Genomic DNA, 13,376 nt, shown 5'->3' with positions numbered 1-13,376 from the left:
TCATCTCCCTGATGCTACAATCAGGCAGTGCGTCCTCAGGGCTCCACTTCTCCCTGGAAACCCTTTCCTGTACCCCAGACCAGGTGGGGCCCCTTCGCTCCTCAGCTTCCCCCTTCATAACGTTCAGCTCAGCTTCAGGCCTTGCAGACGACTAGTACTCAGGGCTGGTCTGTGAGAGGTGAGTGTTCACTGAGGAGCTCACCTTGCTGTTCAGGGAGACATTGAACATCGGAGGACACAGTTTGTGTCTGTTTTCTTTTGAGGGTTCTTCCAGTTTCTGGCAGTTTGACCAACTTGCTTGCTAGGAACTTGCCTGTGTTCCAAACTTCAGAATTTAAATTTAAAAATAAAGGTTTTACTTCCAAATGGAAGGGCTTGCTTGTTTGAAGGAAGCAGCTCAGACTCTAGAAGTTTTCTTCACACACTCAAAGCCTGTAAGTTTACCAAGAACTTTTCAGTGTCACTGCTATCCGGGGCTGTCAGAATGCCTGGCTCTTTGTTTCTTAAGGGATCACAATTGTCCACACTGCTATGATACTTCAAGATCAGCACAAAGGCATTTTGAATTCATCACATTCCTAATTTTATTTACTTATTTCCTGGAAGCAATAATGAGTAGCGAAAAACCAAATACCTCTAGATCAAGACAGTGACTTACAAGTCGGCGGTGAAGCCATTACCTAGCACTCTTTCTTATGTCCCTTCCTATTGCCATCAAAACCCGGTGCTTAGTGGAGAGGGGCCTGTCACACTCACACTAGAACCTGGTGTTGGGACTGTCACACTCGCACTGAGAACCTGGTGTTGGGACTGTCACACTAGAACCTGGTGTTGGGACTGTCACACTCACACTGAACCTGGTGTTGGGACTGTCACACTGAACCTGGTGTTGGGACTGTCACACTGAACCTGGTGTTGGGACTCTCACACTGAACCTGGTGTTGGGACTGTCACACTGAACCTGGTGTTGGGACTGTCACACTGAACCTGGTGTTGGGACTGTCACACTAGAACCTGGTGTTGGGACTGTCACACTCACACTGAACCTGGTGTTGGGACTGTCACACTCGCACTGAGAACCTGGTGTTGGGACTGTCACACTGAACCTGGTGTTGGGACTGTCACACTCCCACTGAGAACCTGGTGTTGGGACTGTCACACTGAACCTGGTGTTGGGACTGTCACACTGAACCTGGTGTTGGGACTGTCACACTGAGAACCTGGTGTTGGGACTGTCACACTGAACCTGGTGTTGGGACTGTCACACTGAACCTGGTGTTGGGACTGTCACACTGAGAACCTGGTGTTGGGACTGTCACACTGAACCTGGTGTTGGGACTGTCACACTAGAACCTGGTGTTGGGACTGTCACACTAGAACCTGGTGTTGGGACTGTCACACTGAACCTGGTGTTGGGACTGTCACACTGAACCTGGTGTTGGGACTGTCACACTGAACCTGGTGTTGGGACTGTCACACTCACACTAGAACCTGGTGTTGGGACTGTCACACTCACACTAGAACCTGGTGTTGGGACTGTCACACTGAGAACCTGGTGTTGGGACTGTCACACTGAACCTGGTGTTGGGACTGTCACACTCCCACTGAGAACCTGGTGTTGGGACTGTCACACTGAACCTGGTGTTGGGACTGTCACACTGAACCTGGTGTTGGGACTGTCACACTGAGAACCTGGTGTTGGGACTGTCACACTGAACCTGGTGTTGGGACTGTCACACTGAACCTGGTGTTGGGACTGTCACACTGAGAACCTGGTGTTGGGACTGTCACACTGAACCTGGTGTTGGGACTGTCACACTAGAACCTGGTGTTGGGACTGTCACACTAGAACCTGGTGTTGGGACTGTCACACTGAACCTGGTGTTGGGACTGTCACACTGAGAACCTGGTGTTGGGACTGTCACACTGAACCTGGTGTTGGGACTGTCACACTCACACTGAACCTGGTGTTGGGACTGTCACACTGAACCTGGTGTTGGGACTGTCACACTGAACCTGGTGTTGGGACTCTCACACTGAACCTGGTGTTGGGACTGTCACACTGAACCTGGTGTTGGGACTGTCACACTGAACCTGGTGTTGGGACTGTCACACTAGAACCTGGTGTTGGGACTGTCACACTCACACTGAACCTGGTGTTGGGACTGTCACACTGAGAACCTGGTGTTGGGACTGTCACACTGAACCTGGTGTTGGGACTGTCACACTGAACCTGGTGTTGGGACTGTCACACTGAACCTGGTGTTGGGACTGTCACACTGAACCTGGTGTTGGGACTGTCACACTGAGAACCTGGTGTTGGGACTGTCACACTGAACCTGGTGTTGGGACTGTCACACTAGAACCTGGTGTTGGGACTGTCACACTAGAACCTGGTGTTGGGACTGTCACACTGAACCTGGTGTTGGGACTGTCACACTGAACCTGGTGTTGGGACTGTCACACTGAACCTGGTGTTGGGACTGTCACACTCACACTAGAACCTGGTGTTGGGACTGTCACACTCACACTAGAACCTGGTGTTGGGACTGTCACACTGAGAACCTGGTGTTGGGACTGTCACACTGAACCTGGTGTTGGGACTGTCACACTGAGAACCTGGTGTTGGGACTGTCACACTGAGAACCTGGTGTTGGGACTGTCACACTGAGAACCTGGTGTTGGGACTGTCACACTTACACTGAACCTGGTGTTGGGACTGTCACACTGAACCTGGTGTTGGGACTGTCACACTGAACCTGGTGTTGGGACTGTCACACTGAGAACCTGGTGTTGGAACTGTCACACTAGAAGCTGGTGTTGGGGGCCGTCACACTGAGACGTGTGCTGTAACACTAACTTAGACACAAACAACCAGCCCATCCCCTGTACTACTTCACAGTTGGAAGTAATTCAAAGTCTTGGTTTTTTGTTTGTTTGCCTTTTTAAGAAAATATTTATTTCTTTTATGTATGTGAGTGCTCTGTCTGCATGTACAACTTTATGCTAGAAGAGAACATCAGATCCCACCAGAGATGGTCGTGAGCCACCATGTATGTGGTTAATGAAAATTGAACTCAGGTTCTCTGGAACAGCAGCCAGTGCTCTTAACCACTGAGCTATTGCGTTTGTTCAATCATGCTTTACAGGGTACTTGGGATACCAAAGTGTAGCCAGCTATCTTTAAAATCTGGAGCAAAAGAGTGGGGTTAAGTTAGGGCCAACTGTGAAGACCAGTGAAGCGGTCTTCACACGGGATAGACACACTGTGAGGAGCCCCAGGGTCTGTTACAAAAGGGAGCCTACCCTTGCAGATAGAGGCAGACACCTGCCGCAGCAGAGACCAGGCATTATCAGGGGGGTCTTGAGCATCAGGGACTAGCCAAGTGCTCCTCTCCCCACCCTGGAAGAGACCTGCAATGAGACTCTGCCAGGGGAAAAACAAATGGCTTGGACATTTTTTTCCTGTATTGTCCTTTCCAGGGATTACATAACTGCTTCCATTTAGATAAACACATCAAGGGCAGGGCCTGCCCACGACAGTCAGACAGCAGATGGAGCCCCCAGCCCCATGAGCCACTGAGCCTCAGTGACGTGCTTCATGCCTTCTTCTGCACATGGCCATGGTCGGCCCCCATCCTGAGAGCAGCGAGCAGTAGGCCAGCTATGTCCTACTCTTCCCCTCTGACTCCTTCTTGCTGTGGTTGTTGTGCTTCAGGATGAAGCAGTTTAACAATGTCATGGTGAAAGAAGCCATCTGAAGGCTGAAAGCCAGGAACATGGCCACTTGAGGGGCTCACTCAGAGCCAGGGCAGGCAAGCTGTATAGGCAAGCAGAAGACTCAGGGAGCCTCTGCAAAGTCCCTTCTGGAGAAAGGTGGTCCAGAGCAGGGAGGGTCGCATCTGTCTAGACATGCCAAATGGCAAGAGCAGAGGCCAGAACAGGCCAACTGACAACCTAGGAAGCCCCAAAACTAGAAGTCTGGCAACAAGACGTGTCACAGGGACAGCAGAGACAATTCTTCTATGTCATACGTCATGACCCAAACCACAGAGACTCAACAGGTGAACTGTTATGGGAGGGGTAGGAAAATAATTACCGGAATGATAGAAATGGGAAAGGGCAGTGTCAAGATCTCAGAGCTTATGGCCTGTCCATGTGCACCCAGGCCTGCTCCACCACTTCCCGTTACATGGCCCCGGCAACCTCAGTGCCTTGGCTACTGAGGTCATGCAACGAGACAGCACAGCCAAAGGCATAGCAAAGAGCTAGATGCAGAAGGCAAGTGACACACACAGCTCTAACAATGATTCCTAGGTGGGGACCTGTGGTGATACCTCGTTTGTGCTCTAACAAATAAAGCTTGCCTGAAGATCAGAGGGTGGAGCTAGCCACTAACTATAGAGGTCTGGAGGTCTGTCCAGAAAGACAGGAAATGAGATGGCTGGGCAGAGAGAGGAACATAGGTGGGAGGAGACAGGAACTCTGTCTCCTTTCAGTTTGAGGATTTCGTAGTGGTAAAAGCTCTAGCGGCTGCTGCTCTGCTTCTCTCATCTTTCACCTTTCACCCCCTAGCATCTGACTCCAGGCTTTTATTATTAAAGGCCAATCAGAACTCATGTTACATATTGGCACCCAACATGGGGCATGAATGCGTGAGAAAGCTGCTTGTCTGTGGCTTTGCAGCCACCAGAACAGGCTGGAGCAACATGAAGGGCTCCTGCCAGTCACCACCCTGCCTTCTTTTCTTTTTCCTCCCAAGCCTCTGAGTGAGTTCGGGGTTTTCCTGCTGCATCCACGCTAAAACAATCTCCACCTGCCACCCAAACTCCAGAAGCACCTGGGCTCCAAACGCCACAGGACTCACCCGCCCTAGGCCAGCTGGCTCTGCCTTGCGGCCACTCCCGCCACACATGCTTCCTCTGCACAACCCCGGGTGCGTTTCTCAGACAGGCAGCTCCCTCGTCCTCGCGGGTTGTGGGAGGGCTTCCCCTGGCCCACTCCTGGAGCTGCTACCACACTAGGTAGCTGCCTTGACACCACTCAGACATCTGCTGGTGTGGCAGCCGCCACGGACTCTCGGCTCACAGCTACACGCCAGCAGCTGCAGCTGTCCCCGCCGGGCTGTGCACCCCTCCTGTTCTCGGTCACACGTGCCAGGCAGAGGCAGCCTCACACTCCACCACCGGCAGATCTGGTGAGACAACTGGGAATTCCTTTTTGAGGGGAGGGGAGTTGAGACAGGGTTTCTCCATGTACCTTTAGAGCCTGACCTGGAACTCAGAGAGATCCTCCTGCCTCTTCATCCCAAGTACTGGAATTAAATGTGTGTAGCACCACCACCCAGCAGACAATTGAGAATTCTTAAAGGGGGTAATTAGTTGAAAAGAAAGTTTTTCCCCACATTAAAAAAATGGGGAACACTATTACAATGGAGAGATTTAGGTTTTTGTATGATAATATGATGGACAGTTTGAAAATAGAACAATTAGATGAGAAGATAACTAATTTAGATGGGACTTACGTAATGTCAAGTATAAACATTATCAGTTTTGTCATTTTTGTTATATCACTAAAAAGTTGGTTAATCTGAGTGCTAAGATACCAGTTGTAGAAAAAAATTAATAAAACATATCATAGAGATCTCCAGACCCAGACAGAGGAATTAAATAGAGAACCAGTTTCAGCATTGCATTATAAGGTTAGAGAGGAACAGCCTAAATTTTTCAAACAACCAACTTTAATTTATCCAGTCATCTTACAGGAACAACTGCCAAATGACAGATATCCCCAAGGCTATGCAAGAGTTAAATAGAGATTCAAGGAAGTGATAGCCTCATATGACATGTATTCACCTTTTATGAAACAAATGTTAAAATCATGGTCAACTTACAATAGAACTAGAGACTACAGAGGTCTTAGAGCACACTCCTCAGTTACAAAGGGATTATAAACAAGGTATTCTTAGAAATAATGTTTTTCTAAGCATAATTCAAACAGAATGCCATCCCTTGTGGATAATGCAGAAGGTACAGCAAAGGCAGGAATTTAAACAAATGAATGTAGGTCAACAATGGACTTTCAAGGTAACCCTTTGCTGTTGGAAAACGCCTTGAGGGGCCTCTCACAGGCCCCAGGGCCAAATTAGGTTCAGTCATTTCCTGTAACCATGGAGAAAACTCCTTCCAAGAGCAATTTAAGAACCTAATGCTTATTACAAGAAACCACACTGCTGTGGATGATAGAAAAGCTATAGAGGAGAGAACAAAAAATTCAGGAGAAACCATGAAGCAAATATATTGGCAAACATCTAGCTGGGCGTTGGTGGCACACACCTTAAATTCCAGCACTAGGGAGGCAGAGGCAGGTGGATCTCTGTGAGTTTGAGGCCAGCCTGGTCTACAGAGCAAGTCCCAGGACAACCTCCAAAGCAATACAGAGAAACCCTGTCTTGAAAAACAAAAAATCAAAACAACCACCAAAAAAAAAAAAAAAAACAAAACCAGCCACCAGCCATTCGGATTGCACAAGAACAGGGCACAACAGCTGCTGATCTTTCAAAGTCACCAACATCCCTACCTTTAAAATGGCTGACAGATAAATCTTTATGGGTTGAGCAGTGGCCTTTATCAACAGAGAAGCTGCTGGCCCTAGAACACAGCTGGTATAGGAGCAGTTAAATGCTCAGCATATTGAAGAATCAACTAGCCCTTGAAATTCTGTATTTATTATTAAAAAGAAATCTGGAAAACGGAGAATGGTAATGGATCTATGAGCTATTAATAAGGTGATTCAGCCAATGGACTCTCTAGAGTCCGGAATTCCTTTGCCTTCTCTATTACCTACAGGATGGCCTCTTTTAGTTACCGATTTAAAAGACTTGTTTTTTTTTTTACTATACCTTTACAAGAAAAGGAGAAAAATTTGCCTTCATGGTGCCTACTTATAAAGATTCTCAGCCTTCTAAGAGATATCAATGGAAGGTTCTCCCACAGGGAATGCTAAATAGCCTCACCCTGTGCCAATATTTTGTATGGCATCCATTGGAAATAATACATAAGCAATTTCCTCAATCTATAGTTTATCATTACATGGATATTTTACTAGCTGACTCACATGCACATACGTAAGAAGTAAAGACAATTTTTGCCCTTTTGGGAATTACAAATTGCTCTTGAAAAAATACAAAAAGGAGATTAATGATTTAGGACATGCAAAAGTCTACAGAAAATTTGACTCCAAAAAGTACAAATTAGGAGAGACTGACTGCTGACTCTCAATGACTTATAAAGATTGCCAGGAGACATTTTCTATGTAAGGTTCACTACTGGAATAGAAAAAAATGAACTGAATAATCTGTTCAAAACTTTAGATGGTGACAAGGACTTAAACAGTCCAAGTGAATTACCAGCTGAAGCTGAGAGAGAATGGACTTGGGTGAAAGAGAAACTACAGGATGCACATGTGGATCGTTTGGATCCAAAGCTTGACTGCATTTTTGGTTATTTTACCCTCTAAGCATTCTCCTATAGGAATATTAATGCAGAGAGAAGATATAATCTTTTCTTTCTTTCTTTTTTTTTTTTTTTTTTTTTTTTTTTGGTTTTTCAAGACAGGGCTTCTCTGTATTATTTTGGAGGCTGTCCTGGAACTAGCTCTGTAGACCAGCCAGGCTGGCCTCAAACTCACAGAGATCTGCCTGCCTCTGCCTCCTGAGTACTGGGATTAAAGGCGTGCGCCACCAATGCCTGGCTTGAAGATAGTATCTTAGAATGTATCTTTTTACCACATAAACAGAGTAAAAAATTAAAAACTTATGTGGAAAAGATCTCTTAGTTGATTGTAAAAGGAAAATTGAGACCTTGTCAATTAGCAGGAATAGACTCCACATAAGTTGTAGCACCTTTTACTAATGATGAAACTGACAAATTATAGGCAGGAAGTAAACCTTGGCAAAGAGCTTGCAGTAAACTTTTGGAGAGGGAGCTGGGAGAAGGAAAGGAGGAGAAGAGGAGGAGAGAGGAAGAAATGGGGGAGCAGGAAGTTTGAGTCGGGGAAAGAATAGAGGAGAGCAGGAAGAACTCTAAGAGAGATATGCATGCTACCCCAGAGAAAGAGAATGAGGCAAGATCTCCTGAGCAGATTGGGAGCATGGGGGGGGGTAGAGGGAGCCAGGAAAAAGAGAGGGGGGCAAGAGGAGGGGAGAGGAGGACATGGGAAAGCAATAAGTTTAGTTGGGGGAAGAATAGAGGAGAGCAGGATGAGAGATACCATAATAGAGGGAGCCATTATAGATTTGAAGAGAGATCTGGCACTAGGGAGATTTCCAGTGATCTACAAGGATGACACTAACTGACAATCTAAGCAATAGTGAAGAGGCTACTCCTAATGCCCTTCCCCAATAATGAGATTGGTGACTATCTTACATGCCATCCTAGAGCCTTCATCCAGTGGCTGATGGAAGCTGAGGCAGACACCCACAGCTAAACACTGAACTCCTGGAACCAGAGAGGGAGGAGTGAAGGGCAAGGGGGTCAAGACAGGGCTGGTGAAGCCCACAGAGCCAGCTGACCTGAGCAAGGGGGAGCTCATGGACCCTAGACTGATGGCTGACAGGCCAGCAAGGAACTGATCCAGACCCCCTGAATGTGGGTGTCAGTGAGGAGACATAGGCAATCTATGGGGCCTCTAGTAGTGGATCGATATTTATCCCTGGCGTACAAATAGACTTTGGGAGCCCATTCCACGTGAAGGGATGTGCTCTCCACCTGGACACATGGGGGGAGGGCCTGGGCAGACTTTGGGGATCCCCCATGGAGTGCCTCACCCTCCCTGGGGAGCAGAAGGAAGATGGGATGGGGGTGGTTGGTGGGGGGCTGGGGAGGAGAGGAAGGAGAGGGAGCTGGGATTGACACATGAAGCAGGCTTCTTTCTAATTTAAATTTTAAAAATTAAAAAATAAATATCACCACATACAGAGAAGTTCATATTCATAAGAGAAAAAATGCTTACTATACCATAGTCAAAAATTAAATGAGTAAGAAAAAAACTCCATGCTAATAATCTTGAAATGTTGGATCAAACAGATAGTGCCCTACTTAAAAAAAAAATTCCAAGATGGCTTTAAAGAATCAGAAAATCCAAGTACAGAGTGCTAGCGGGAGAAGTTTCCAAGCTGCCGAAGGAAACTTCCCTGAGTGTCAGGATCCTCTAGAGAAGTTTCCTCTCTACTCACCCTGAGTGTCAGGATCCTCTAGAGAAGTTTCCTCTCTACTAACCCCGAGTGTCAGGATCCTCTAGAGAAGTTTCCTCTCTACTCACCCTGAGTGTCAGGATCCTCTAGAGAAGTTTCCTCTCTACTCACCCTGAGTGTCAGGATCCTCTAGAGAAGTCTCCTCTCTACTCACCCTGAGTGTCAGGATCCTCCAGAGACATCTTTCATTTCCTGGCTATCAAAATTATTTCAGATCAGAACAAGACAGATTTTCCCCTGAAGATCAAACTACAAACAGCATCTTTCATATACCAAACTGACAAAATAAAAAAAGGAAGAAAAATGAGTTTGAATAGAAAATGCTTGTCAGGCATGTGACGACGCACACACCATTCATCCCAGCACTCGGGAGGCAGAGGCAGGTGGATTTCTGTGAGTTCGAGACCAGCCTGGTCTACAGAGCGAGTTCCAGGACAGCCAGGACTGTTGCACAAACGAAAAAGAACAAGAACAAGGAGAAGAAGAAGGATGAGGAGGAAGAAAGAAGCAGCAGCAGAAGCAGGACCTTATTAAAAGGAAACCCTTCAAGGCTTGCTTTGTACACACATGCTGATCCAGTTACCTGTTCCACCAAGACGTTATTACAAAGCAATAACCACAAAATGCAAAAGTTTTATGGCACAAGGACGTTCACTACAAAACTTATCAACTGTGAACAATGGGCAGCAGAGGGGCTGGACTGGGTCTGACACTCAGATGCAAGGATGGAGCCACAGTACAGAAAAGTATATACAGCATGAGGTGTCTGAGGTGAGCACAGATGGTTTTTACATGTGCCGAAAGGAGTGAGACACAGAGAGGAATATCTTTCATGGATAACTACGGACTTTCTCCTCCCAATTCTGCTAATGAGCATATGATATTTTATAACTGGAAAACTCAGCAATCGTTACTAGAATTTCATTTGCACAAATTTTATGAGACATACTAATAATGCCTAGAAAACTACAACAGAGGACTTATGCCTGGGTCCCCTGGTATGGGAGAATCTGCATGAACCAGCAAGAAGCTTGCTGTGGATACCCTGACCCATCTAGGCTGCAGCCTAGGAGCCTGTGTTCCTCACAGGCTGGAAGCCTGAGGCTCTGACAGCCCAGAAGCCTGGGGTCCTTAAAGCCAGGGAGCCTGGGGCCCCCATAGCCAAGGAGACTAGGGTTCTCGGAGACTAGGTGTATGAGACAGAGCATCCTTATTTCCATCTTACCAGTGTTCCTATCCTACAAAGCATCATTAGCCTGTTCCAAACCAAGGAACCACAACATCACTTCTTTATCCATGATCCCTGCTGCTTCCCAGAAACATCTCAACTAGAAACTGGAAAAACATCTTATTTCACACTGAGCTTGTCGCTTGGAAAAGTAATGATAAAATAAGCCAATAGAGACTCGTACCTAGGTAGGGAATACTGGGCACCATCTTCAGACTTCGGATGTAGTCCCGAGTCCGCTTGTAGTTGTCTTCTTTGGACATCAGGTAGTCCAGTTTCTCAAAAGTGGTTTTGTCTTTCCGATTCAGAAGCTGGAATGAAAAGAAATTATAGTACCTGAGAGGGAAAAAGAAATAACCCAGGGAAGCTGACAGGGGCGGGGGCTGTGACAAAGGGCAAAGGAGACACCTGAATGAGTGTCCACAATTTGTCAAACCCTGATGGAAAAGGCAGAGATAGGGCCAGGCAGTGGTGGCACACACCTTTAATCCCAGCACTCGGAAGGCACACGCAGGAGGATCTCTGTGAGTTTGAAGCCAATCTGGTCTACAGAGAGAGTTCCAGGACAGCCAGGGCTACACAGAGAAACCCTGTCTCAAAAACCAAAACCAAACAAACAAAGGGCAGAGATAGGCATCAGTCTCGTTGCTTTCAGAGACTCACAGGGAAGACAAGTCCTGGAGTTACCTTGTCCACTAGCCACATGATGATAGCTAACTCCTTCAATACACACACGACACTGATCTTGTGGGGACAGATACTCTGCACGCTGGTCATGGCCCAGCAGGGTTTTTTCAAAGCTCTAGCCAGTCTCTTCTCCATAATGCCTCATGTGAAAGATGCTACCAACTGCCACATGACTCATGAGGACATAGCTGTGCTGCAACTCAGGGCTCTTCTCCAGATTCCCCCACATCCTGTGTCATACTTCACTTCCTTATGGAACCTTCTTTTCCAGAAGCAGTCGTCTACAGAGTACCCGGTTAAGAGACTCGGGGTGAGCAAGCTTCCAGAGATGAGAAGCAAGCTCTGTGATGACTGAGCACTTGGTGTGTGAACCTGAGAGACAGGATGGCCCAGTGTAGTCTCAAACTAAATGCCGAGGACTAGTGCTGAGAAACAGCCAGGCACCTCTTCAGATGCAATGGCTTTGAGGAAAGGGCTCTAGAAGAGGAGGTCAAGCTTGAAAAGAGGCCGAACAGACCATTTTACAGCAGCACAGCAAGTGGGTGAAGAGACCCTGAGGACACAGGCACGGGAAGGGAACCATCAGTAAGGAAAGTGTCATCAAGAGAAGCTAAACACTGGGGCTGGAGAGATGGGTCAGTGGTTAAGAGCACTGGCTGCTCTTGCAGAGGACACAGGCTTGATTCCCAGCACCCACATGGCAGCTCACAAGCACCTGCAACTCCAGTCCCAAGGGATTCCAATGCCCTCTTCTGGCCCACAGGCATGAAGTGGTGCAGACACACACGCTGATAAAGCACCCACACCCATGAATTACTAACATTTTAACGCTGGAAAAACGGCATATAGAGAGGCAGCATTTGATTTTGTTTTTTGTGTTGTTTGATTTTTTTTGTACAGGGTTTTTCTATGTAGTCCTGCCTGTCCTGGAGTTCACAGTATAGACCAGGCTGGCCTCAAACTCAAAGAGATTCAGCTGCCTCTGCCTCCCAAGTACTGGAATTAAAGGCATGAGCCACCACATCTGAATTTTTTTTTTTTAGCTGATGCAGTAAGAACCCCACTGACTTCTTTAAATCATCTACATTAGCCCACATGTCAAACAAACCCTGATGCCTTCACTCAAACTGAAGCCTGAAGCTAAGCCAGGTAGGCTCAACAGCCCACACCACTAGTTCTCTGGTCCTAACTGGGTCACTGCCTGTTCAGCTTATCCAATACCTATAAGAGCAGCACATTAGACTGCTGGGTGTTCAGACAGCCAGTCTGTCACACATGTCTTCCCTGGATGGATACACACACACATGCACACACACACACACACACACACACACACACACAGTGTGACAGAGACAGACAGAGAGACAGACAGAGAGACAGAGACAGAGAGAGACTGGATCTTATTAACATCCCTCAGTGGCTTCTTTCTGTGCCAACAAAGGAAATCAGGTCATGATCAGATTTCTCAAGAATAATTTATAAGTTGCTTTAAGATGAAGAAATTCAACAGCTTTCACCACGATGCACTGGACAATTACCCCAGAATTTCCTTTACTAAAGTGAAGGAATGGACCAGATAAAAGAAGATACAGGTGTCCTTGTTGAATGAATTTACATCTTTTGGATATATGCCTAAGAGTTGAATTTCTGGGTTTTGTGGTAGACTGACTGCCATTTTCCTGAGGAATCTCCATACTGATTTCCAAAGTGGGTGTACAAGTTGGCACTCCCACCAGCAGTGAAGGAGTGTTCCCCTCTCTCCACATCCTCTTCAGCATAAATTGTCTTCGGTGTTTTTGATTTTAGCCATTCTGACAGGAGTAAGATGGTATCTCAAAGTTGTTTTGATTTGCATTTCCTTGATGGCTAAGGATGTTGAGCACTTTCTTAAGTGTTTCTTGGCCATTTTAGCCTCCTTTATTTGAGAATTGTCTATTTAGTTCTGTACCCCACCTTTTAATTGGATCCTTTGGTGTTTTGGAGACTTGCTTCTTGAGTTCTTTGTAAATTTTGGAGATCAGCCCTCTGTCAGATGTGGGGTTAGTGAATATCTTTTCCAATTCTGTGGACTCCCTTTTTTGTCTTGTTGACTGTGTCCTTTGCCTTACAGAAGCTTCTTAGTTTCAGGAGGTACCATTTATTAATTGTTGATCTCAGTGTCTATGCTACTGGTGTTACGTTCAGGAAGCTGTCTCCTGTACCAATTCG

The 13,376-nt window shown here is 46.7% G+C and overlaps 1 protein-coding gene across 1 annotated transcript in view; it reads right to left on the bottom strand.

Moving 5' to 3' along the window:
- Ralgps1 (Ral GEF with PH domain and SH3 binding motif 1) overlaps window positions 1–13,376 on the bottom strand; it is a gene marked incomplete in the record, with an annotated part of 230,742 nt that overhangs the window by 119,774 nt on the left and 97,592 nt on the right. Inside the window, 1 exon segment of the mRNA XM_040735630.1 lies at window positions 10,666–10,792. Coding sequence (XP_040591564.1) covers window positions 10,666–10,792 — 127 coding nt within the window.

Source organism: Mesocricetus auratus, unplaced genomic scaffold (assembly GCF_017639785.1).
Source record: "Mesocricetus auratus isolate SY011 unplaced genomic scaffold, BCM_Maur_2.0 Super-Scaffold_100047, whole genome shotgun sequence".
In the NCBI taxonomy this organism is placed as follows: Eukaryota; Metazoa; Chordata; class Mammalia; order Rodentia; family Cricetidae; genus Mesocricetus; species Mesocricetus auratus.
Note: the sequence above shows the minus strand (reverse complement) of the source record. Positions and strands in the feature narration are given on the sequence as shown.